The sequence below is a fragment of the Xyrauchen texanus genome, chromosome 24 (genome assembly GCF_025860055.1).
Source record: "Xyrauchen texanus isolate HMW12.3.18 chromosome 24, RBS_HiC_50CHRs, whole genome shotgun sequence".
Lineage (NCBI taxonomy): Eukaryota > Metazoa > Chordata > Actinopteri > Cypriniformes > Catostomidae > Xyrauchen > Xyrauchen texanus.
In genome coordinates, this window is record NC_068299.1 from 35574177 (window position 1) to 35601310 (window position 27134).

A 27134-nucleotide genomic window follows, 5' to 3' on the forward strand; every position below is an offset into this window, starting at 1 on the left:
TGTATGTGTTTTATCACTGCAAGCAATTTTCCTTTGGAATATCAATGAAAACATGAAGGGCACCAACACGCTTTTTTATGTCCAGTTGACCATGTTCAGTCAAAGACGCTTGATTTAGAGAAAAGAAGGCACACGCAAGACTTGAGCTGGCGAAAAACCCTCATAAAATCTCTATGCTCTATATCCTATTCTCTCACATCTCACTCATACAGTGCATCGGGAGCCGCAGAGATGTGTTGGTGGGAGGAAAGGGGAGTGGCTTCGGCTTTCAATTCGAAACCGTTTAGCTGATACCAAAGCGTGTTGAGTTTCATGTGTTCGCGATTAACACAATCAACCTCAGCGAACGCTGTGTCAGCGAGGGCTCAGCCCAGGCTATATTCAGATCTCGAACTGAGTGGGTAAACTTCTTAATACAGAAAAAGGAGGCACGCAAGGCGACAAACTCTCCTAAAATATCTGCTTTCTATATCCTCTACTATCAGTGCCTCACTGTGCCTCAGGAGCCACAGAGGAGCAAGTGTGAGAAGAGAGGTTTCGGCTTTCCCCTTCCAAAAATTAATTGCAGTAAAATTGCAGCCTGATTGCAGTACCTCTGCATTCTATGTAGTAAAACTGTACCTGATGTAAATGGCTGAAATGACAATGAAGACACTGAATTGACTTAAAAATTGCTGTTTTGTGTAGTACAATGATACTGTACAGCACGATGACAAACTGTACTGCACTTACAATGCCTTTTAACAACAGTACTGATATAGTGCACTGCAGTACAAATGCAGTCACTGTAGTACTACTACAGTTCAGTAAAGTGTATCTGCATTCAGCACTGGTATAACTTCAGTAAATTGCAAAATAATAGCAGTTCAGTGTAATACAATTTCAAATCAATGCAATAGAGCTGTAGTTTGTGTTGTTCACCTGCAGTTCAGTGCAGTTAAACATCTGCATTGCAGCATAAATGGAGCCGCAATTGCAAATTCAGTTTTCACACTGAACAAAACTGCAGTTCTAAAGTGTCTAAACTAGGGCTGTCGAAATTAACGCAGCAGCAGCAATTCCGAGTTGGTGATCAAAGTGATGGAGAAAGGACCTCATAATGGTATTTATTTTATATATATAAAACAATCCCAGACGCAGCAAACTAAAGCCAAATTTGTTGGAGTAAAGTGGCTAGCATTTCCTCTGCGCCTCAATGCGCTTCCGTCTTTCCAAACGGTTCAGATAAAGTGCCATTATATGGCCAGTTTTAGTGCTAAAAGCAAAACAAAGCCCTTTTCGATGGTCATTGTTTCTCAGGGTCAAGTCTGTAAAAGAAAACACTTGCCTTCAGATGACAATTAATTCATGGTAGAAGAGCGGGTTTGTCCATCCTAAATGGAGATTTGCTTCTCACATGGTCAGTCCCATGTAATATTTGTAATATGTGTATTACAGTTTAGTTGACTGGTCAGTTAATTCTGCCACTAGTTGATGCATAGGTTGGTGCCTACTAGTCGAGGATCACATGAATTCAGTTGCACTTGTTCCATATTGTGATAGCAAGAGGTGCACAAACTGCGTTCTGTGTATTTTGTGAAAATACATTTTCAAATATAGGCTATGCAGACATATTTGGAATTATGCTAAAGTTTAAACAGAGTGAACATGGTGCACTTTGCTCATGCTTTCTTTTCCCACGCGCTGAGATGAGAGCGCCTTATCAGTTGCACACACGCGTTCCCTTTTGCTCTTTCTCTCTAGCACGCAAACACATGCCCATTGTGCATAGGGGCCATGGTATTTTCCTGGCAGGCAGCAGACACCCTAACCCCGCCCCAACCCTAATCCTAACCATATGGAGCCTGTAAGGCAGAGTAGCCTTGAGTAGCCTAGTTATACCAGGAACAACTGATGGCACCTTTCTACCATTGCTGCAAACACACACAAGTGCGTACAGAGAGAGAGACAAAAGTTTTCCATCATTTTCAGCCTTGAATTTGGACCTCTTCCATTATAAGCCACCTCCAGCCATATACAAAAATACTTTATGCTGCTTTATATTGCAGTCTGGCAATACACGTGATCATATTATTATCATTCATTATTATTTTCATTAACACCTTGGTTTGTAGTGTATACAGTTTTACAGTTTATCACATTTGGTCATTGTTTCATCACACGCTGTTGCACTGGCTCTCAGGCAGAATGAATGAGAGATCAGGAGCTGAAGTGCTCAGCTCCCTCTGTTACGGCTACCGTAAACTTGGACACAACCAGGAGATGTTTTCAACGTCTCTACACACACATTACCATACATCGTGACAAATAGTAACCATACGACACTTGGCAGAGGTTAAGAAGGTTTTCCAAAATGACTTTTGGATTGATTTTGGTTTGAAGAACCTTTGTATTTGTCAAAAAACAGTAGGTAATTCGGCTGGGAAGTTTCTTGAGGTTTGTGGGAGAAAAACACAGACATTTTGGATTCAGACAGCAAATTTGTTAAGTGTTGGAGTGTAGAGTGGAGTTCTAGAGAACAACAGTAGAACTGCAGTACAAGTGTGGTAATTTGGGCACAGTATTCCTGCATTTTCCAGTACTGCAGTTCAAATGTGGTAATTTGGATGCAGTATTCCTGCAGTTTCCAGTACGCAGCACAAGTGTGGAAGTTTGGACGCTGTATTCGTGGAGTTTTAAGTACTGCAGTACATGTGTGGAAGTTTGGACGCTGTATTCGAGGAGTTTTAAGTACTGCAGTACATGTGTGGAAGTTTGGACGCTGTATTCGTGGAGTTTTAAGTACTGCAGTACAAGTGTGGAAGTTTGGACGCTGCATTCGTGGAGTTTTAAGTACTGCAGTACATGTGTGGAAGTTTGGACGCTGTATTCGTGCAGTTTTCAGTACTGCAGTACAAGTGTGGAAGTTTGGACGCTGTATTCCTGCAGTTTCAGTACTGCAGTACAAGTGTGGAAGTTTGGACGCTGTATTCCTGCAGTTTCAGTACTGCAGTACAAGTGTGGAAGTTTGGACGCTGTATTCCTGGAGTTTTCAGTACTGCAGTACAAGTTTGGATGCTGTATTCCTGGAGTTTCAGTACTGCAGTACAAGTGTGGAAGTTTGGACACTGTATTCGTGGAGTTTCAGTACTGCAGTACAAGTGTGGAAGTTTGGACGCTGTATTCGTGCAGTTTTCAGTACTGTAGTACAAGTGTGGAAGTTTGGACGCTGTATTCCTGCAGTTTCAGTACTGCAGTACAAGTGTGGAAGTTTGGACGCTGTATTCCTGCAGTTTCAGTACTGCAGTACAAGTGTGGAAGTTTGGACGCTGTATTCCTGGAGTTTTCAGTACTGCAGTACAAGTTTGGATGCTGTATTCCTGGAGTTTCAGTACTGCAGTACAAGTGTGGAAGTTTGGACACTGTATTCGTGGAGTTTCAGTACTGCAGTACAAGTGTGGAAGTTTGGACGCTGTATTCCTGGAGTTTTCAGTACTGCAGTTCAAATGTGGTAATTTGTATGCAGTATTCCTGCAGTTTCCAGTACCGTGCAGCACAAGTGTGGTAATTAGGATGCTGTATTACTGGAGTTTTCAGTACTGCAGTACAAGTGTGGAAGTTTGGACGCTGCGTCCAATTTACCACACTTGTACTACAGATAAAAAACAGCAGTTATTTTTTGTAAGGGTCAGAATGAAAGCAAGTCGCTAGAGCCAAGCGTCATGAGTTTCATAAACACATTGATTGCAATCAGTTTCAATTAGCACTCTTAGAGAACAGCACTCAAGCCTGTCATTCAGAGATATGCATCACTCACAGGTGGAACACACTTGTCACACTTGAGTGCTAAGCTTCACTAGTCAATGAAATTGGTGTGTTGGTATAGAGTTTCAAAGTCCTGCCTCCTGAAGGGAGATCCACACAGCATCAGCTTCTGAAGCAGCATATCATTTTTTTAATCCAATATTTGTAACTGACTAAATCAACTAATCAGCCAATCAGGCAGAGTTATCAGCCAATACTTTAATCTCAAAATTACCAGATATATAACAACTAAAATAATTATTTGTACAAAAGCAAAATAATCTTGATATTTAGATGAGTATATTGGACGGTATTGAAGTGTAGTGTAGTTAAACTCTACAGGCATCTCACCCCCATGATGTCCTCTACAAGTAGTGTCTTGCGTGTCTTTGCAACATGAGCAGTGATGGTGGTCCCAAACATGATGGGACCAGAGGGGATGAGCCCAGGAAGCCCTTCTTTTGCCCCCGTTGGAGTGAACAAACATAAACTCTGCAACAGAGAGAAAAACATCAACAAAACAGTATGAACTACAAAAAAGTCCTTACTGTAATTCACTGTAGTAATAATAATATATTTTTGTCCAATTAGGGTACTTCAAATTTTTCATTAGTTGGGGTTTTAATGTGCATCAACAATATTTTAAGATACAAAATATTTCATTTTTGTTACCATGTAGTTATGACTATCTGCACGCACCAACACTGACAGTTTTATAAAGTGAAAAGTAGTCAAATGGTGGCTACTTTGAAAAAGCTAAAATGTACGATGTTTTGGTAACTACATAATTTACACGGTTCCATTTATGTTATTTTATCATTTTGATGACTTTACTAATATTTTACATGTAGACAATAGTAATAGCAAATAATAAGTATGTGTGTCCAAACTTCTGACTGATATATAAACCACAGAAAATATCACTCAATCAGCACACAATTTACTTACATTGTTGCATTCTCCAAGGAAGTAAAGTGCAAATCCATCAGCTTTTGTGGCTGTTACAAGAAAGAAAGAAAGAGCCTTTGAATCATTTGCAGAATCATGGATTGATGTATTATGTGTTTAAAATGATTATGCACATTTATAACAGTTGCGGTCCCAAAGTATACATTTAAGTGGACAAAAAGAGACATAAGAATAAATATAGCTAATTGCTAATACTCATGGCTAATATTTTTAAGGAACTATAATGCTACTTGCTTTTAAGATGATCATAAGTATCCTAAAGGACCAAAAGAATGCAAATTACAAAGAGCGAAAATAAATGGAAATCTGTGTGGTGTTTAAATGATAGTGTGCAACAGAGTCAGAAATAAGCCTGCGCTCAGAGCAAAAATGACACAGAAAGTGACAAAAATACCCCACAAATTCAAAATGATTTATTATTCAAAATGTTCACTAGCAGAGAGTTTATTGTGCTATGCTACCCAGTGTATCATTTACAGCTGCTATGTTATTTGATGTTGATTTTATAATGGGTAGCCAAAGTTGCTCAAATTACAAATGTGTATTAATTGATTGGTTCAATTAAGGTATTTTACATACATGGATGACATGCATGTTTTATATGGTTAGAATAAAAGTCCTCATAAAAGAAAAAAGAAAGAAAAATAAATAAATAATAATAAAACAAATGCCCCTGAAAATCAATTCTAGGAGGACAATATTGGTCCTTAATTAAAAAAGGTTAATTTCTGACACTGGTGAGCAGCAGTCTGGTGTGCAGTAGTTAGTGCGAGTTTGTAACATGCAGGACTGAATGTCATGGCTCTGCAGTACTGCAGCATGCAGACGACGCGTGGGTGGATGCTATAGTAAGTGACAGGCTGTGCAGTGCTTGTCCTGTGTGTGTGTGTGGAGTTGAGAGGTAGAAACACACATTTAACCTGGATTAAGTACACTTCCATCTCAAATCTGTATTTAGAAGGATTGTGTGACATTCAGAGCTGAACTGAGAACTGAATTGAGAATGACTTTACAATTCCCTTTTCCCTTCCTAACACAAAAGAACTGTAATTCAAATTTAAAGTAGGAGTAGTAGAAAGTAGATTTAGTAAAATGAATTAAATCTAATAAATAAAACATTACAATTGTCAACATGAATAACCCATAAACATCCTATACGCACAACATATGGGGTACCTCCAGAAACAATATACACTGAAAAAATTATTATTTGGGGGGTGTTAATAACTATTCCTACAAATTGATAAAAATGTTCCCAAGAAACTATGATCTTCAGTTTACCTAATAATTTTAGATAAAATTACACAAAATGCTCTCTAATAACTGAATTAAAAACTACCACATAAAAAGCCTCATAGAAATGTATTTAAACACTATAACTCTCACTCTGTTCAAGCTCAAACATAAAAAAAACATGTAGGTAAGTTTCACATGTTTATGGCAACATCTAGTGGTTATTTGTGAAAAAACGTGGTTTAAATGTATATATTGATCTATTTAAAATGACGGCGGACAACCGCAAAAAAGAGACACTTATATTGGGATAAATAACAGCTTATTTTAATAAATTAAAAGTGACAGTAATGCATATATTTTTGCTGATATTTTAAAACCTGTATTTGCTGAATATAAGCAACTTATGCTTGGTTAAAATGTTGTATATTATTCCCATTGAAGTTTTACAATTTCCCTTTATTTAAATGTCAATCTAGTGCTTGCTGCATAAAATACATATGATAAAAATTGTTTATTTATTATAATTCATATTGTTATTGATGTTGTAAATTGAACTGTGATAAATTTCAATACATATTTATAGACTAAGGAGAGGAAGTTGTCATTGCCAAAATCTCAAACATTTGGACAGGGAGCCCTGTGATAATACCCCAAGATTTACCACTGAAGCATGTAAGGGCTAAGAAAAACTTAAATAACAATTGTCATATAAAAATAATGAATTGCTGGGCCTCAGAAGGATAATGACCTTTAAAGCCCAATGTATTAAATATGATACATAAAAAAATGTGCAAAATATTTTTTTGTTTTAATTGTCTAATTGTACTAAAACAGTTTAATGTAAAAAATATATATAATATTTTTCTACATATTTGAGGCTTTACAGGGTTAAAATCAATTTCATTCATGTGCGCATGCACATATGTGTTTATACACGAAAAGTAATTTGGAGACTTTTTTTTTTATTTATTTGTGTTTTAGATATTATACTTGGCAAATTGAAAGGAAATTGACATTTTATACGAGTTTTATACTTAAGTAATTTGTATTTGTATAGCGCTTTTCACAACACACATCGTTTCAAAGCTGCTTTACATAAAATCATGCATTAACAGAAAATGAAACTGTAATATCTATAAAGTCTAAGTCATTATTGTGTAATTTGATTAAATATGATTGTAAATTGTGTATAAAAATAAATAAAGAATAATAATTGTATTTAGAACCCCAGTGAGCAAGCTGAAGGCGACTGTGGTAAGGAACACAAAACTCCATAAGATGTTTGTTAATGGAAAAAAATAACCTTGGGAGAAATCAGGCTCACTGTGAGGGCCAGTTCCCCTCTGGCTACACAGCATGAATATAATGCCAATATTAGTTATTTATGTGCAGTGGAAGTCATGGTTTAAAAATAGTGAACTAAGTAAGTGTTAAGGGCTAGTGTATAATCAAAGATTTTGTATGAACTGTAAGATTAATGACTAATGTCTTTGAAGTCCATCCTGGATTAACAGCAGAAGTTCACATAGATGCATTGTCCTTTGTTAGTTGGCTGATGAAGGCTTTTTGTTCAATTCATTGATAGTCTGTGTATTCCAAGGTGATGCAGGCAGAGATCAATGAGGTGCACTGCTGTTCAACCGGCAGGTCATTTTGGTGAGGTTCATCCTAAATCCAAGGTTCAGGCAGTGGCATAAGAATTATCCCATGTCTTAAAGTTGGAGTTGGCATCAGTTCATCCTATGAAGTCCATTATAATAGACTGAAGTGATTTCTAGCTGGCACTAGCTGCAGTTAGTTGGCATCACTCAGCGACAAGTAGCAGTGGAATCTGACACCAAGCAGGAACGGAGCTGGATCTGGCCAGCTTTGGTAACCTCGGGATATGAATCCCAAGGTTGAGACAGGGAAACAAATAGAATAATATTAGCATAGATGCCATTCAATTTATTGCAGATTTAAAGATTATGAGAAATGTTTCTGGTTCTGGCAGACCTAATTAAAGCAGCCTAATTGTGGGTTGAAGGATAAATTAGGTGTATGCCTGGATAAAGTGATGAGTGTTTAGTCTTGAGTTCAACTGAGAGAGTGTGTCTGTGTCCAGAACTGTGATGGGGAAAGTATTCCATAGTTAAGGTGACAAATAGGAAAAGGATCTACCTCCTTCTGTGGATTTTGATATTCTGGGAACTATTAACAGGCCAGAATTTTGTGATCGTAATGAACGTGATGGAATATAGCGTGGTAGAAGGTGACTTAAGCACTGCGGAGCTAATAATATGATCATATTTCTTGGTTCTAGTCAGCACTCTAGCATTTTGAACCAACTGAAGTTTATTTATTGAACTTAGGTCATAAAAGGTCATAAACACATTAATTCGTTTTTCGGCATCAGCAACAGAGTGTCGTAACTTAACAATATTTCTGAGGTGGAATAATGCTGTTCTATAAACATTGGAAATTAGATTTTCAAAGGACAGATTGGTATCGAATATAACACATAAGTTCTTCACTGTAGAAGATGATGTAACAGTACATCCATCGAGAGTAAAATTATATTTTAGTGGATAATTTTTTTTTTGAGGTTTTTGGTAATTAATAATTAGTACCTCTGTTTTTTTGGAATTGAGTAGAAGGACATTTATGGCCATCCAATCTTTGATTTCATTAATACACTCAATTTCATTGAAATTTTGTTGGGTTTTGAAGAAATATAAAGTTGGGTATCATCTGCATAACAGTGGAAACTTATTCCTCGATTCCTGATAATATCTACCAGGGGAAGTATATACAGTATAATGAGAAAAGCAGAGGCCCTACAACCGATCCCTCGGACACACCATGCTTAATTTAGTGTGATTTGACAATTCCTCGTTTACACAGACAAAGTGGTAGCATTCTGCTAAATATGACTTAAACCATGCTCATGCAAGTCCACAAATGCCAACATTATTTTCAAGCCTATTCAAGAGAATGTCGTGATCTATGGTGTCGAAGGCAGTACTAAGATTTAAGAGCACTAGAAGAGCAATACAGCCACGATAAGATGATAAGAGCAAGTCATTTGTAACTCTGATAAGTGCAGTCTCTGTACTGTGGTGTGACCTAAATCCTCACTGAAATTGTTCATATATACTATTTCTCTGTAAAAATTAACATAGTTGGGAGGACACTACCTTTTCTAGCATATTCAACATAAACGGGAGATTTGAAATCCGTCTTTAATTAGCTAATTCTCCAGGACCAAGCTAGGGCTTCTTTAAAAAGTGGTTTGATAACTGCCATTTTAAAGTTTGTTTGGACATGTCTTAAGGATAGCGAGGAGTTAATAATATTAAGATGTTCTGAGATTACAGGGAATACCTCTTTTAAGAGCTTAGTTGGTATTGGATCTTACAGAAATGTGGCTTTTGATGTTTCGATAAGTTTTATTAGCTCTTCATGACCTATGACAGTGAAGAATTGAAGCTGCTCGAGAAGAAAATTATGAGACTTTTTCTGAGGTACATGGTGAGGGGCTTTTTTCTTTCATTTTCTTTAATCGAAGTGGGGCGACACAATCAAGAGTGCTAGAGAAGACTGTATTTAGATTTTCTGTTATTACATCAAGTTCTTCTATACTTTTTGGCCTACTGAGTATATGAAACAAATCTAGAAGATTATTAGTGGAACTTTCTTTAGTGGTTTAAAGAATAGTTCTACCTGAACAATAGCGTGGTGTAGATTGAGTGACATTAGCTGATCGCAGCATACAAGAGACAAGGAAATTATGTAAGAAGTCATCACTCCGCGGTAGAATTTCAAATGTATCAACATCTCTATTTCTCTAAATCTAGCATATGATTATGGTGATGTATTGGTCCTGTCACATTTTGTATGACTGCAAGATGGTTGAGAATATCGACAAATGCTAATCTAAATTTTTGTTATCTATGTGAATGTTGAAGTCATCAACAATTAAAGCTCTATCCACAGTAACTACTAGATCTGATAGAAAATTTGCTAATTCACCAAGGAAATCAGAATACAGCCTGTGTGATCTAGCATGGACAAAAGATACCAGAAATTGTTTATTTATATATGACAGTGTCACACTAAGCATTATTATTTCAAAAAACTTAAAACTTGTTTTCTGTCCTCTGAGTAACACCAAAAACTTCTGCTCCTCGACCCTTCAAACAAGGCTCATGTTTATAACAATAACCTGGGGAAGTTATTTAAAGGAATATATTCATCTGGTTTAAGCCATGTTTCAGTCAAACAGAGCGCATACAAATTATGATCTGTAATAATTTAATTTACAATTAGTGCTTTGGTTGAAATAGATCAAATGTTTAGTAGCCCTACCTTTATATGATGTTTAGATGAAGTTTAACCTTAATTAAACATTTTCTAAATTATTTACTGAGGGGTTTGTGTTTGGTAGTTCGGGGAACAGACACAGTCTTTATGTGCTATCTAGGTGATACGGTCACTGTGTGTTGTAGTTTATGTGACCTGTGTGACATCTCAAGGCAGCTTGCAGACAGATGGTTAAGCCATTCTGTCTGCTTCCTGACCTGGGCGCCAGTTAGTCAAATACTTTCACTAAGACTATGACTATTAAGACTATGAGATATATTACAAGAGAGGAGAGTGGCACCTTCCCTGGAGAGATGGAGTCCTTCTCTCTTTAGCAGGTCAGATCTACCTCAGAAACTCTCCCAATTGTCTATAAATCCTTTGCTATTCTCAGGACACCACTCAGACATCCAGCCGATCAGTGACACCAAAAAATCTTGTCACCACAATGAGCAGAGAAGCCAGAGCATATTACAGTGTCTGACATAATTTTTGCAAGCTCCTTATCTGTCACTCACTCGATGTTGTGTCGATGTAAAGATGCTAGGGGTCGCACTTGGGAGCTCCAAACACCTCTGATCTTTGAGAAAAGGCCAATGGGAATTGGTGAGTGGAATTTGCATGCCACTCCCCTGGACATACGGGTATAAAAGGAGCTGGCTCGCAACCTCTCATTTAGATTTTTTTATTTGGAGCAGAGCGGTTGTGTTTCAGCAAGCTGAATTTATTTGCAGGTCCATTCACCTCTGCATGCTGTTGGATTTATGGTGCAATACAGCGGATTCTCCCCCTCGTGCATCAGTTGAGTGAAGAGAACGCCCCTGGGTGCTTCAACAGCCTAAAAGTGTATATATTCTTGTAAATAAAAGAGTATATTTCTCTAAAAGAGCAGCACTGACAGAGAGTGTCTTATTAAAGATGCCTTTCCGTCCGTGTGTAATTCCTGGTTGCGGTCGTTACCTCTATGCTTCCGACGGCCATGATCGCTGCTCATGTGCTTGGTTGCTGCACACGCGAATACAGAGTTTGTGGACATGTGATGTTCTCACTGCGAGAAAATGACCATGGCAACGTTGCGGTTTTCCTTCCTCAGAGGAAAAGCCACCCCAGCGGCTCTCCACCTCTGCCCTTCTACCTATGGGTATGAAGCCGCTTAGGTTAGCACTGGGGGCAATTTGGAGACCCCAATGGGAGCCGCTCTGCTGGGTAACCCCCCACGGACCTCTCATTCCCCATTACGCTCATTTGCTGCAGTCGAGTTCTGGGATGAGACTGCCAACTCGTCTCAGGGCGAGTTTGCAATCTCATTCGAGGCTTACTAAGGGTAGGTTTAGGTCATCACTGGCGACTAAAGCTCACAATGCCGATGGACAGGCCGCCTCCACCTTGCATGCCATGGCTCTCCTACAGGTGCACCAAACCTAGGTGCTAAGAGAACTGCACAAGGGTAGTTTTGACCCATGATTGATGCAGGAGCTGCACTTGGCGACCGTTCTTGCCCTCCAGGTGAAGAAGGTCATGGCGCTGACACTCGGGTAAGCGATGTCCACCCTGGTGGTCCAGGAGCACCACCTATGGCTCAACTTGGTCAAGATGAGGGAGGCTGACAAGGTATGGTTCCTTGACACCCCCATCTCCTAGGTTGCCATATTCAACAACACCGTCAAGGACTTTCCTCAGCAGTTCTCGGCAGTTAAGAAGCAGACGGAAGCTATTCAGCATATCCTGCCCGGGCACAGATCAAGATCCCGCATCCCGTCTGCTCGTAGCCAGGGGCGTCCCCATGTGGTGACACACCGGCTCCGCCGCAGCCCCAGGATAGAGCCACCCACAGGAAGCAGACGCCATCTGTCTCACGGCCCACCACCAGAAACCTGAGGAAGGCTTCTAAGTGACACTCAGGCTGTATGCCTTGAAGTGGCGTCTGTTCACTAAGTGTGTTCTTCCCAATGCCAAGACCCCATTTTTCAGACTTTGCGCATCTATTTGGATTGCACGCAGAGCTTTAGGCACTCTGATCAGCTCTTTGTCTTCTTCGGAGGACAACGGAAAAGGAGTGCTGTCTCCAAACAGAGGATCGCCGACTGGGTCATTGACGCCATCGCTTTGGAATATCATGCCCAGGGTGTGCCACCCCCCCTTGGGGCTATGAGCACACTCTACCAGGAGTGTGGTGGCATCATGGGCCCTGACCAATGGCGCCTCTTTAGCAGAGACCTGCAGAGCAGTGGGTTGGGCAACACCCAATACCTTTGCAAGGTTCTACAATCTCCGGGTTGAGCAGGTTTCATCCTGTGTGTTCTCAGGTAAGACCGGGTAAGATTGTGGGCTTAGATTGTGGGCCGGGTGTACCACTTGTGTACAGCACCTTTCCCCTCCTAAAGGAGTAGACATGTGTTTTTTACCCCCCAGCCATGTTCACAAGGTCGTGGATCCTGGATGTCTTTCCTACTTAGCCCTGTGGCAGGCGAGTTCACAGAGAAAATTGATGCCAGCCCATCATGTGTGCTATTAGGCCCTGTACTGGGGTAGGTGCTCCAAATGCGCTGGTTGACTTTTTGTAACCCTGTGTGATGTACCTTCCACGAGACGGTTTCCCCATTGGTAAACTCGCGTCTTCCTTGGGCAGAGTTCCCCTCTGCCACCGGTCGCAATGTTTGTAGAGCTCCATCCCCTCTAGGCAGGACCTTCCATGGGGATTTCTCCACATGCGACACTGCCGACAAGACTCGGTAAGACCATGTGACATATTTCCAGACAATTGCCTCCCCTTCAGGTAGGTTGTGGTCTCAGTGGCGTCTTCCCCTAGGAAATGGACACCCCCCGATGCGGACACTTATGGCCCCCAGCTGAACGATTTTCATTATTTTTTGGGGAGAAAGAAAGAAGAGAATAGGCCATGGCTGGGATGGCCTGTCCCCATTTTTTGCAGTCGACTTGTCCCCGAGGTGCGGGGGACCATGCGACTCTCGTAGGAATGTTGGGGGAGGTTAAGGCCAGGTGCGCTGGCTACGAGGTACACAATGGTTTGCCATCTCACACTGTCAGTCCACATAACACAGTTCAGCTAGTTGAGGTGTTTCGATTAGGGACCCCTAGTGTCACTAAATCGACACAATGTCAAGTGAGTGACATATAGGGAACGTTCTGGTTACTATCGTAACCTCCGTTCCCTGATGGAGGGAATGAGACATTGTGTCCCTCCTGATACAACACTGAACTACCTTCTGAAATGTCTGGTACCCTGTCTCGGCTCCTCAACACAAAACCTGAATGAGTGGTTGTAAACCAGCTCCTTTTATACCTGTATGTCCAGGGGAGTGGCATGCAAATTCCACTCGCCAATTCCCATTGGCCTTGTCTCAAAGATCAGAGGTGTTTGGGGCTCCTAAGGGCGACCCCTAGTGTCACTACATCGACACAACATCTCGTTACCTCAATCAGGGAAAGGAGGTTATGAAAGGGCACGGTTATGAAAGAACCAGGACATTCACATACCTCTTTAACATTTTTCTCTAGTGATCTCCGACTGGCGAAACCGGACATTGTTAGTGCCGAAATGAATAACAATTTTAGAAAATCTGTTTAGCATTACACAGCACTTGTAAATTTGATCTGATGTCAGACTCTTGGCCCCAAAAACACATTTAACAATTGTGGCAGGAGTCTCTATTTCCACATTCCTTACAATAGAATCTCTTATAACAAGGGTGCTTTCAACATGATTCTCAGTGGGTGCATCACTGAGTTGGGAGAATTGATTGGAAACCCTAACAGGAACAGGAGAGTGGTGTCGCTTTGCTGAGCGAGTATGCCACCGAGACGTCACCCAGCCCTGCTGTGGGGGCTCTACAGCAGGAACCAACATGCGTGTTGTTCGCAGTTCTACCCGCATCCAAAACAGTATCTACCGGCTTATCTTTCTCACTGACCTCCACTAGTTTTCGGATGCATGCCTCTAACTCATTAACCTTCTCCATCAGCCTGACTAATTCCTTCTATTTATCACCTGTGAATCCCTCACTGCTGACAGAAGAAGCTATAGTAAACATTTGGCATACAATCCACGAAGATGATAACATTACCATGACTTACCGCAATTGTTTGTTTTTTCTTGTTGTGGTGGTGATTCTTGAACGGAAAGGGTTTGAGATTGCTGTGAATTCCTCAAGCAATTGTTTGCTGTTTTTGTGGTGATTTCTGATCAGCAGAGGTTTGAGACTGATGAAATAATCCATGTAAAACCCAGAGGAGAAAACAAATGCATGCAGTTGAGATGCAAGATGTAGACAAGCAGAAAAAAGAAAGCTAAAAAGAAAGAAAACATATGCGCGTGATAAAATACACGTAGTTGAAACAGTAGAAAAGAGAAAAAATTAAGCACGCTGTAAAATTGCAGGATGAACTTAGAGAAATAAGCAATGCTGAGCAGGCTAGCAAGCTACAAACACAGAATCATGGAACATGTCAGCAGCAACTGGAACAGGAAGTGGAAGTTCTTTCGTTATATCAGTTTTATCCGAGTGGCAAGGATTTACAAGTTCATATAAGGTTCAGCTGCCAGCTCAAGAACATTTTATAAAGGGCTGAATGAAATCCTTTATTATGGGTTAAGATAATGTGATCAAGTAACATTAACTTTGTTGTAATTAAAGTGTGAACCAGCTTTACACTATTGTGTGGTGCACATTTTGAATTGGAGTATTTCTGACGCTGTAGGCTTTGAAGACTTTTGGAATTCAAATCAAGCAAGGCCAGTAATTTTGACAGATGAGATGCTTTTTACTGTATGTATAAATGCACATTTCTTTTTTTATCCCCTTTTCTCCCAATTTGGAATGCCAAATTCACACTACTTAGTAGGTCCTCGTGGTGGCATGGTTACTCACTTCAATCCGGGTGTTGGGAGGATAAGTCTCAGTTGCCTCCGCTTTTGAGACTGTCAATCCGTGCATCTTATCATGTGGCTCGCTGTCATTGACACTGTGGAGACTCACAGCATGTGGAGGCTCATGCTACAATCTGCGATCCATGCACAACTTACCACATGCCCCATTGATAGCGAGATCCCCTAATCATGACCACGGGGAGGTTACCCCATGTGACTCTACCCTCCATAGCATCTGGGCCAATTTGGTTGCTTAGGAGACCTGGCTGGAGTCACTCAGCATGCCCCGGATTCAAACTCGTGACTACAAGGGTGGTAGTCAGTGTCAACACTCTTTCAGCTACCCAGGTCCCATAAACGCACATTTCTGTTTAGATACTAAAGACATTCATATTTGAATGCTTGTTTATCTTATGGATTTCTGAGTCTGAAAATATTTAAGTTTTTCCCTGCATTCTACTCACGTTGGTCCTGCTGTTGAAAATCACGGATAGTTGCCAGCATCTCACTGAGGCTCAGGTATGTGTTTCTTATCATCAATGAAGGAATCATTACTCTGCCACTGTTGGACTGGGATACAAGTATGGGCTAGCCATCGGGATTAAACCGTGCAGGGCATCCTCCGCAGTGTGAGAGCAGAACGGGACAAACCTTTCTGCACTCGTACAGTGTGGCATGGGGGGCGTGGTCATGTGTCGGTCTCGACTCTATGCCTTTTTCCCCTGAATCGTATCTCAACGGTAAGCACTGGATATTTGTGAATGTCCCCATGCACACACCTCACCCTCACCAATTTATCTTTATCCAATGCCCCGCCTTGCACCAAGCGTTGGTGGATCGAGGTTTGAGAACAACCTGTATCCACCAAAGCTTGATGTGTATCCCCCTTCACCCTTACCGGTATGCGATACATTCCTGCCCGATCGGGGGCGGCCTGTGGAGCGTCGGGGATCCGAACCAGTGTCCCCACCTCCATCACTGGACACCGCTCCTGGCTATGTCCGGCTTCCCCGCAGCTCCAGCAGACTGGCCCAGGTCTTCCTTCCGCACTCGTGGGGGCGGGCTCGCCAACCTGGGTAGAATAACGGAGAGAGACAGGCGGGTTTGAAGGGGCAGAGAAGGGGAAGAGTCCTCTGGACCGGGGTCGGGGTCTGGGCGGGCCTCCCCACCTACGAGGAGCCGGAACTGGGCGGGAGTGAGGGGAACGGGGAGAAGGGGAGGGAACAGCAGGCACAGGGGGTGGAGAGAGAGAAAGAGAGAGAGAGAGACAGAGAGAGAGAGAGAGGATACTGCCTCGCCGTCTCCTGGGAACGCCGCCATGTAGTCCTCTGCCAGCTGGATGGCTCCATCCAACGACGCCGGGCGGTGGCACTGGACCCACTCCGACATGCCTCGGGGAAGCTGAGAGACGAACTGCTCCAGTACCACCATGTCGACCACTTCCACGACGTCGCGGGTTCCCCCCACCAGCAGCCATTTCCGGCAGGCGTCACGGAGCTGTTGCGCAAACGCGAACGGTCCTTCCCGAAGCTTAATGAGCGGAATAACTGCCGACTCTGCTCCGGGGTGGGACTGACCCATTGCTGGATGGCTTTCTTCAAGTGGCTATAGTCCAGGAGGCTGGCGGCGGGAAGCTGTTGTGCCGCCAGCTGCGCCTCCCCGGAAAGTAGGGGCAATAGGCGGGCCGCCCACTGCTCGGGAGGACACCTCCATACCTCCGCCGTTTTCTCGAATAGGTCGTGGAAGGCCTCCGGATCATCGCTTGGCCCCATTTTCGCGAGGGCAAGCGGTGGGGTGGGGACCGAGGAGGACGCAGCACCAGCCCCCTCTCTGGCGATCAGGCTCCGCAGCGCTTGCCGGTCCTCGGCTTGTGCCTGGAGCAAGGCTTGGAAGCGTTGTTCTTGCTCCCGGCGAACCTCCAAGAGGGCATGGTGTTGTGTCTGCTGGATGCTGGTGAGGGCGTTGATGACTTCGGCCAGCAGTGAAGGCTCCATAGCGGCGCTCTCCTCCAAACCCGGGTTCTCGGCACCACTGTAAACTGGTTTGGTTGGGGTGATGGAGGAGTCAGGAGACAATGAGGCAGGTTCAAGGTTAGTACTTTTAATTTTGCACTTCTTTTCACACACGACGGTAACCGTCGTTACAATTATATTTGTATCTTCCGTACAGGGCACAGGTTGCCACTCTGGCTGTTGTGCTTGACGGACACACTCACTCGCTCTCGACATTTGGCCCTTAAATGTCTCTCTCCGTATCACTATAACAAGACACAGGTGTTAGAGGTAATTACAAACCAGGTGACAAGCCTTACCGCTCTCTCTCTCTCCCGCAGACCGACACTTGACCACGCCCCCCATGCCACATACAGTATGGTAAACACAGTGCGAGTTGAGCAGCCCACTTGAATTCAACACAGAATTAGCTGTTATACACCTGTGTGATATGTAAATCCTTCTGTCTTTCTTTTGCTATCTTTTTGAGGACAACGAAGTACTGAATAAATGGAGCAACAAGGCTTGTGTACTGTTAATAGGAATTTTTTAAAGAACTGGATACCAGATCAGATGTGATTTTTATGTATTAAAGTTTTACTATATTGTGCATTTAAACATTGATTCAAAGATGATTTTCTGTGAAAGATATTTGTTTAGTCAACCCATTTGTACACATGTTGGTCAATAAATATGATTAACAATTACTTTTACCTATATATTGCATGCTAAAATTGAGAAACTTTGCTCAACGAAAGTTGATGCAAATTGCTGCCTTCAATAGGTTGTTTTTTTTCAGTGTACACTCCAAAAAATATTTTGGACTATTTTTAAAATGTATACATTTAAATTCCATAACAAAATTCCATCAAATTGAATTGTGTAACAAAATTAAAATAAACTTAAAATATTTATGATTTTTGTTTTTATACTATTAAAGATTTCTCAATTCAATTTAATGAAATTTTGTTCTGAAATAGATATTCATAAATCTTAAAATATATTTTTCGAATATACACCCAAAATATGTTTTGCCTATTTTTACATTTTAAATTTATAACAAAATTTCATCTAACTGAATTGTGTAATGTTTAACAAATTTAAAATAATAAAACTTTTTGTATTTATATTATAAAAAATAAACTTATAAAATAGGTATAACAGGTCAAAAATAATGATGTAAATACTTCTGTTTCAAAACTGGCATCAAAGAAATTAAATGTTTTGTGACTGCATTGAATTTCTAAGAACTGCATTTCAGTAAATTCCTCTTCCTGTCATTCCAATTCAAATTCAAATTCATCATCCTGTGGGTTGTGGCCAATTCCAATCAAATTCACACTTGTGGATTGAAAGGGAGCTAATTTTTTAATTTTGCCCAACACTGGTGGTGTGCACTATGCGCACAGACTATTTTGAAAGAGTTTCAGTTTTATCCTGGAATATTCCTTAATTCACATTAACTTTATGTGTTTGTTAATGTTTATGTTAATAATATGAATTGTTACCAATAGTTGGACTACCCCTCACTGAGGTGCAAATCTAGCATGCTGCTGAGTGTGTGACATGAAGGCTCTGACCTGTTTTGATGATGTTGCACAACTCATAGAGCAGCAGTTTGTTGTCTCCTCCAGTGTCCAGCCGCTGCTCCATATAGCTGTTCAGCTCATATACCACACTCTGCATATTCGTATCCTGGTACTGCTGGACACAACAGAGACACACGTACACATGCACACACACTGTATATTTTAGAAACTGTACACTATATGAGCACAGTGTGCACGGAGTCTTTACCCGCAGAATTCAGCAGAACGCCTGCACTTGGGTGTTTGTTTATTAAATGTTACAAATATATTATCGAAGGTAAAGTGTGTAATTTTGTGACACTAGCTGCTCCACACAGAACTGGAAAAATTATGACTATGATGTGTCATTTGATGATATTGGGCCAATATTGATATTATGTCCCAATTTAAAATTTGGTCCTGCTATAGTGGCACTGAAATGACACTTTACCATGAAATAATTTTGAAAATGCTTTCAGCTTCTGTACCAATATAACCAATCATTTATGAAATCCAAGTCACTGACGTGAAACTTGCCCGTATTACTTTCTTTCTTATGCAGAACACAAAAGGAGATGTTTTAATGAATATCACTTAATGAATAAGCTTTAAAGTGAGCAGTTATAACTATCTATTTCAGTCCCTGTGTGAGAGGTTAGAGAGGTTCAGTGGATGAGGTGCTCTCCAGTGGGAATAGCTCCCTGAACTTCCTGTTTATATAAACAAACATGTGACGCACTGAGGGCAGTCGACATCCCTACTGTCCTCACACAAAAACTTGTTTCCTCAGTCCAACCTCCATGTCCTTTGCAAACCATTCCTGCACAGCTTCTATGTCAGTGTGCCATGAAAGATTGTCAGGTGTCTCAGTTCATCATCACTCGGATGCTTCACTTTATGTATCACGCCGCTTGTGTTGTTTTGTGGTTTTCAAAGCTAAAGTGTAAGAGCAGTGCATATGTGTTAAGAGCTAAATGTGTCTCTTTACATTTATTTTTGAGACATTACAGATTTTAACCAACAGGTGGCAGAAAAAGACAATTTTTGTGTGTAATATAAGCCAGTTAGGTGACGTGAAGTGAGTCAGCGTCAGTTAGTGTTTTCATTCATCAGCACTACATGATCGCTCGGATTACGACTACATTACTAAAGCTAGGCAATAGCATTAAACATCTTTTTACTAACAACTTAAGCATTAAGGCTCATCACAGCTGAGAGACACAACAGACTGATTAATTACACAAACTCAAGGCGTTTACCTCTTACCGGAGGTTCCACATTGGAGAGGTCATACTGTTCAAAATGGCGGAGGAGATTGTGGATTCTATAATAAATGACTCTTGTGCAACGGCTACCGCGTAATAAGAAGGAATACTTCCGATTGGACGGTTATTTTACACAGAGAAAAAAGGTTGAATTTGACCAAAATTACATTATCATCAGAAAGCTGAATATCTCACTACAGCATCTCTGCTTAGGAGTGGCAACAAATGATCGCACACGATCCATATCTCTCTCTCTCGCTATATCTCTCTCTCTCGCTCTCTCTCTCACACACACACATCCTTGTTTCTCCAATAACTTGTTTGAAACAGCCCAAGCCATGATACTATTTCTAAAGTGAGGTTTTTGAGAGGCTTGGATGTATCATTTGGTTTGAACCAGCAATGGCAGATTCTGAGTAATCACAGCAGTGCTCTTGCTCGTGTGATATTGTTTAATATATATATATATATATATATATATATATATATATATATATATATATATATATATACACACCTGTATACAGTATACATATTTATATATGTTTCAAGTTTTATTGTTTAACTGCCTCAGGACTCCCCCATATTGCAACAAAGTAAATACATATCTCTTCACATATTTAATTAAATAACTGTACATACCCCTACCTATATTACTACTTGCACGTGTACATATGCCATTCTCTTATATGTTCTATTATTTGTATGTCTATTGTATACATGAGAACACTTGGCTATAAAGCTCACTCTGATTCAAATACAGTAACCCAGTCAGACGAACAGCGACTGGGCAAAAGTAAACCCCATTTTGTTAGGACTACACGACTGTGTCCCATGCCATACAGGAGAGAAATAACAAATTCAACAAATCTCTGCATTATTTGTGGTAGCTTGCAATGTTTTTTTTTATTTCAGTGAATCTGAGTGAATCCCATTGCTTTCCTTCATGTTTGAGAGCAGCAAAACAAATGCTTGAAAAGACTGAAACAGTTGCAACATATTCAAATGTAAAGCTGCCGCTGTATCATCTCCATAGTAACAGTAAGTGTCTCTCCCTCGTCTCAATGTTTTGCGTTCAATATCACTACCTTGTCTAAACATTTGAGGGACCGCAGACAGCACACATACATCACAGCTAGTGTTTAATCTTCACCCTGTGTGCTGCGAATGAGACACAAAACCTGCGTTTATACACAGAAACCCTAACATTCACTTAAAATCCCCATTAGTTGTGTAGTAAAATGTGAATAGAATTTGAAGTGCTTAATACAGTAGGCTACGAATCTGAAAATAGCATGTGTATGCTGAACACTTACACCGATCAGCAACAACAGAATAGCATTCTGAGATGATATTCTTATCACCACAATTGTACAGAGCGGTTTTCTGAGTTACCGTAGACTTTGACAGTTCGAACCATTCTGGCCATTCTCTTTAGACCTCTTTAATCAATAAGAAGTTTCCATCTGCAAAACTGCCTCTCACTGGATGTTTTTTGTTTTTGGCACCATTCTGAGTAAATTCTAGAGATTGTTGTGCATAAAAATCCCAGGAGATCAGCAGTTACAGAAATACTCAAACCAGCCCGTCTGGCACAAACAATCATCCATCCGATTATCTAATCAGCCAATCCTGTGGCAGCAGTAAAGTGCATAAAATCATTCAGATGCGGGTCAGGAGCTTCAGTTAATGTTCACATCAACCATCAGAATGGGGGGAAAAAAAAGTTATCTCAGTGATTTGGACCGTGGCACGGTTGTTGGTGCCAGATAGGCTGGTTTGAGAATATGTGTAACAGCTGATCTCCTGGGATTTTCACGCACAACAGTCTCTAGAGCTTACTCAGAATGGTGCCAAAAACAAAAAACATCCAGTGATGTAGTTCTGTGGACGGAAACACAATATTAGTTGTGGCTGATCGGTGTATGCTGAAAATAAATGTTCATAAATGTTTTTACTGATATAAAAAAGGTCACATATACATACAGTATATGCAACATATATTTAAAAATGTGACACAAGTTGCCATTTTCATATATGTAACATATGTTTTTGAAAAAAATTGTGGAATTAAAATTTTTACATAAATACTCAAATATGTGAACTCTAATTGTATTTGTATATGGCCATATATCATATTTTAATACCAGACAATGTAATAATTGCAACAGGCCTAATTTATTGTTTATATATGGTAGCCTATTTTTGTGTGTAATTCTTTTTTTCCATGCAAACTAATTGAGCACTAAAAGATTTACATATAATTGCATTTACAATGTAATTAACACAATTACAGAGGTATATTATGATAATTTGTGAGTTTTAACTTGCAAAAAAAATAAAAAAAATAAAATAAATCGCAGAGTAAAGGCTAATTTTTTACACTACTGCCCCACCCATTCCAGCGAAAAAGCTGTATTTCCGGATCAAGAGGGAGATGCAAAGAACAGTGATAAATCGAGAGGGAGACGCAACTAACTGTGACATATCAAGAGGGAGACGCAAAGAATGATGACACATCAGGAGCAGAGGGGAGTAGTAACGAAAAAAATATTTTGGGAACAAAAAAATACTTTGAGTTGGTTTAAAAGAAGTACATTTTTAATTATATTTTTTACTTTTACTTCTTTACAGTGGGTGGCGTTCCTGTCGTTACATTACTGGGTTTAATTTTAATTATTGCGTAATTTATTGAGAGATTATTGAATCGGACTTTGATGAGAGTGGAAGTTCACACACTCAAGTCAAGTCATCAGTGCTGCAGCATCAAACTCTTCAAAGTGAAACACTTTCTTCGCTCAGCAGCACAGTGAAGTAAATAATAGTTTCGTCATGCAATGCCTTCATTAAACACCAAGACAAGCTGATATTTCAAGATTAAAATCACAGCTCAAATTAAGGCAGCATGCTGAGGAAAGTTTTGGCTCTAATGCTAACATCGGCTTTTCTGTGTGAATGTGATGGTAATTTTCAGGGAGATTCAGTAACTGGGCTCTTTATGACATCAGTTCTTAAGTGTACATTTTAAATCAGTGCAGCAATATATCAGTGCACTTTGTTCCACATCCCCGCATGTCATGAGCTGTATTTACGAATTTACCACGCTCCCTCACTGGGGTACTGGAAAATATCACAGCCACTTCAAGTGGATTAACTATAAATACATGTAAACATCCAAGTTAAGTGTAAATAAATGCCTTGGCTCTGCTTGGATGATTGATAACTGTAGCACGAACAGACAGCATTTCTGTGCGTGCACAGCGAGGTGAGCGGGGCGCACGCGTGAGAGATGTGCGGGTGCGAGGCGATCGCTTGGCAAAGAGAGTGGCTGTGTCCGAAATTGTTCACTAATTGTTCACGAACGAAATGAGTGAGTGAATTCGGACGCTGACTTATACACAAAGCGTCAGATCTCTGGGGCTGTCACAGAAACAACATCTCATATGAACTTTTAAAATACTTGGGCCTTGTTTTTCTTATGAAATAATATATTAATACTATAAATCTTCATTCTGTTTGTCATTTTTAATATATACTGTGTTTTAATATAAAGAGTAAACACATTTTAAAATGTATCTTTATGTTTTGTCTCTCTACATGTTATTTTAATCCAGTTATGATTAGTCAAAAAGTAATTTCATACATTCAGCATGAAAGAAAACATTGCAGGAGTGAAGGAAGCAGTAAACTCTCAGCTCGTACGTCTTCCCCGTGGTGGATTGTGGGCAATTAACCATTGTCGAGTGTACATCAAATATACACTCGAAATTAGAGTGCATTGTGGGTAATGATGAGTGATCAAAAGTAAGGAATGAGTGGCTCAATCAGAATTCAGACAATCATACAAAATGGAGGACACTCCAAATAGTGCACTATATAGTGGATAGGGGTGGTTTCAGATACAGCGAGTGTTACACGATTGGCACCCTATGCACTAGGCTACGTACTGTGCATTTAGAGAGCAGAGGTACTGCTGTACAGAATTATCTAAATTCTTTCAACACTTTCAAAACTGTAACTACACTGAAATAAGAATCCGCCTAGGACTTTAAAAGCTATGAAATAGCGAAAGAAGGGATAAATGATCTTGCTTTGGTTTATATTTCAGCATTATATATAATGTCCTTATGTGACATTTTCATGTTTTCACCATAATAATTAATAGAAAGGTTTCCAAACCAATCTTATTTACAAATTCATCCAGATCTGACAAGAGACCTTAAAGGTATAGTTCACCCAAATATTTTAATTCTCATTATTTACTCACCCTCATGCCACCCTAGATGTGTATGACGTTCCTTCATCTGCTGAACTGAAATTTTTTAGAAGAATTTCTCAGATCTGTAGGTCCATACAATGCAAATGAATGGGTGGCAACATTTTAAGCTAAACAAAATTACATAAGTTAGCATAAAAGTAATCCATAAGACTCCATTGGTTAAATCAATATCTTCAGAATTGATGTGATATGTGTGGATGAGAAACAGATCACCTTCACATTCTTCTTGTGTTTTTGGTGATTCACATTCTCTGCATATCGCCCCCTGTTGTCTAACAAAAAATGACAAATATTCACCCACACCTATCATACCACTTCCAGGCATGAAAACTGGTCAGGGGTAAAAAAGGTGAGAAGAAAACGGTAGCAAAAAAATCCAATCCGATCGACTTTATATACTGTATATAGCACATTTTAATTTTTCTCATTCATTTCACATTTGCTGCACAAAGAATAAATTGAAAATATAGTAACACATAAAACATACAAAATATGGGGGCCATTTTAATGTGTGGAGGCAAGTATTTACACAAAACACATTATTTTTTCTTTTTCGCCTGAACCAGAATCTCAAGGGCCCGTAAAAACAGTCCTCGCAAGGGAGCATTTCTGCTCCAGGCTCAAACAAATTGAATTATTAATGCAGAACGGATAATTGTTAATTTATCATTAGCCTACTGCTTCGCTAAAAATGGAAATTCAGCATTTAAAGCATGCCATAAGTTAGGGCTGGGCAATTGCCAAAGAAATCTGAATTTTGGGGCTAAATGGCGATGGTATAATCTCAGTATTTAAATTTTTTTTTTTCCTTTTCTTTTTTTTTTAAATCTGTATTTAATTTAAACAAAAAAAAGTTATTTCATATCCTGGTACATATTGTCCTACAAACAATGTTCATATTGAAGGCTATGAAAACAAACAGTGAATGCAACCTTTCAGTCTATCCAAAAAGGGGTTAAATCACATTACACTCTAACATTGCAAACATTACGATCTAAAAACAAAATAATGCTTTTTAAAGAAGTAGTAAAATTTACTAAACTTAAAATGAAAATAAAAACAAAACTGATATCATAAAAATACACTTGTAGGTTTGAAATTCTCTAGCACATTTATGTTAACCATCAACAACAAATATTCAACAACAAATATATTAGCAAAATCTATTTATTATTTAGTGTTAATGTATATTTTAGTCAGAATTATTACGCTCCTATTCTATTAGCGCTCCGTCTGTTCAGGCGCATGCTCGTTCACGGAAGTTTAGCCTGCTGAAGGCTCGTCCACTCATGACCTCAAAATGGAAATATTTGCATAACTTTCTAACATTTACAGATGGAGAATATGTCTGTGGAATCAAGTAAGTTATGCACTGAGGAAATTATTGGAAGTCACGTCGTTAAATATTATTAATAGAGGTATATTTTTTTCCACCAATCGCTGCACAAGTTAAGGTCACGTACTGTATGAAAGCACGTTAGTGCGAGCCCTCCCGGAACCCATAGAGAATGCAAATAACATTGTAAGCTAACTTACCTCAGGCTTGCTTTTCGACGTGCAGAACTGTCTTTGTTCGGCAGTGTGTCCAGTTGTCAGATTCGCGGTGTGACTTTGAAAAAAATTCTGCCGTACTCTCTGACTCGGATTGGCTGTCAGTCGGCATTAGGAATGATGATTGGTATTTAAAGCCGCGAAGTTTATGGTAACTATAGAGATATAGCAGGTACTCTGACTCGGATTGGCTGTCAGTCGGCATTAGGAATGATGATTGGTATTTAAAGCCGCGAAGTTTATGGTAACTATAGAGATATAGCAGGTACTCTGACTCGGATTGGCTGTCAGGTTTCGGCATTAGGAATGATGACTGGTTTTTAAAGCTGCGAAGTTTATGGTAACTATAGATACATCACACACACCCCAACACCCCCCCAAATGTTTTTTCATCGGATCTGCACAAGTCACGTAGGTGACCCATTTTGTTTTTAAAACGGCGAAATTCGCCGAAAGGTGAGGAGTTTTCATGCCTGCACTTCAAAAGATATGGATTTTAACAACTGGAGTCTTATGGATTACTTTTATGATGCCTTCATGTACATTTTGGAGCATCACAATCTTGGTCTACAGAGCTAAAATATTTTTTTTTAAAACATCTGAATGTGTGTTCAGCAGAAGAAAGGAAATCATACACATCTGGGATGGCATGAGGGTGACTAAATGATGAGAGAATTTTCATTTTTGGGTAAACTATACCTTTAAAGTGATAGCTCAGCCATAATTTAATATTCTATCATCATTTCCCTACCCCCATGTTGTTCCAAACCAGTGTGACACTTTGTGGAACACAGAATGTTAGGGACTGACAGTCTCAGTTACCATTCACTTTCAAAATATGGAGGAATTTTTTTTTACTGAAAGTAAACTGACTCATTCTGTCTAATATCTTCTTCATGTTGCATGGAAGAAAGAATGTCATATGGGCTTGGAACAACATGATGGTGAATGATGACAGAATTTCTATTAATAATAATAATTATGTAATACATGTTAAATGTGTATTATGTAATGGGATATAGGGGAGTTAACGTCTATTATGTCATTTGTGAAAGTAACGAGTTACTCACTACTTGAGTACTCTTTTAATTGGATGGCGGCTCTCCCTGTCATGGAGCGTTAATGCCTTGACTCAACTCATAATGCACATTACACCATGTCCTAACCAAACGTGCCGTGAAGCCACGACACACAATATAAGGTATAATTTCCATGTTAATCAGATTTTTTGTCTTAACCAGCCATGAAACCCGACTTGCGTTT

The 27134-nt window shown here is 39.9% G+C and overlaps 1 protein-coding gene across 1 annotated transcript in view; it reads right to left on the reverse strand.

The window, feature by feature from the left end:
• LOC127617475 (cAMP and cAMP-inhibited cGMP 3',5'-cyclic phosphodiesterase 10A-like) overlaps nucleotides 1–27134 on the reverse strand; it is a 150872-nt gene that overhangs the window by 49371 nt on the left and 74367 nt on the right. The window contains 3 exon segments of the mRNA XM_052089452.1: nucleotides 4135–4275; nucleotides 4732–4781; nucleotides 18789–18909. Coding sequence (XP_051945412.1) covers nucleotides 4135–4275; nucleotides 4732–4781; nucleotides 18789–18909 — 312 coding nt within the window.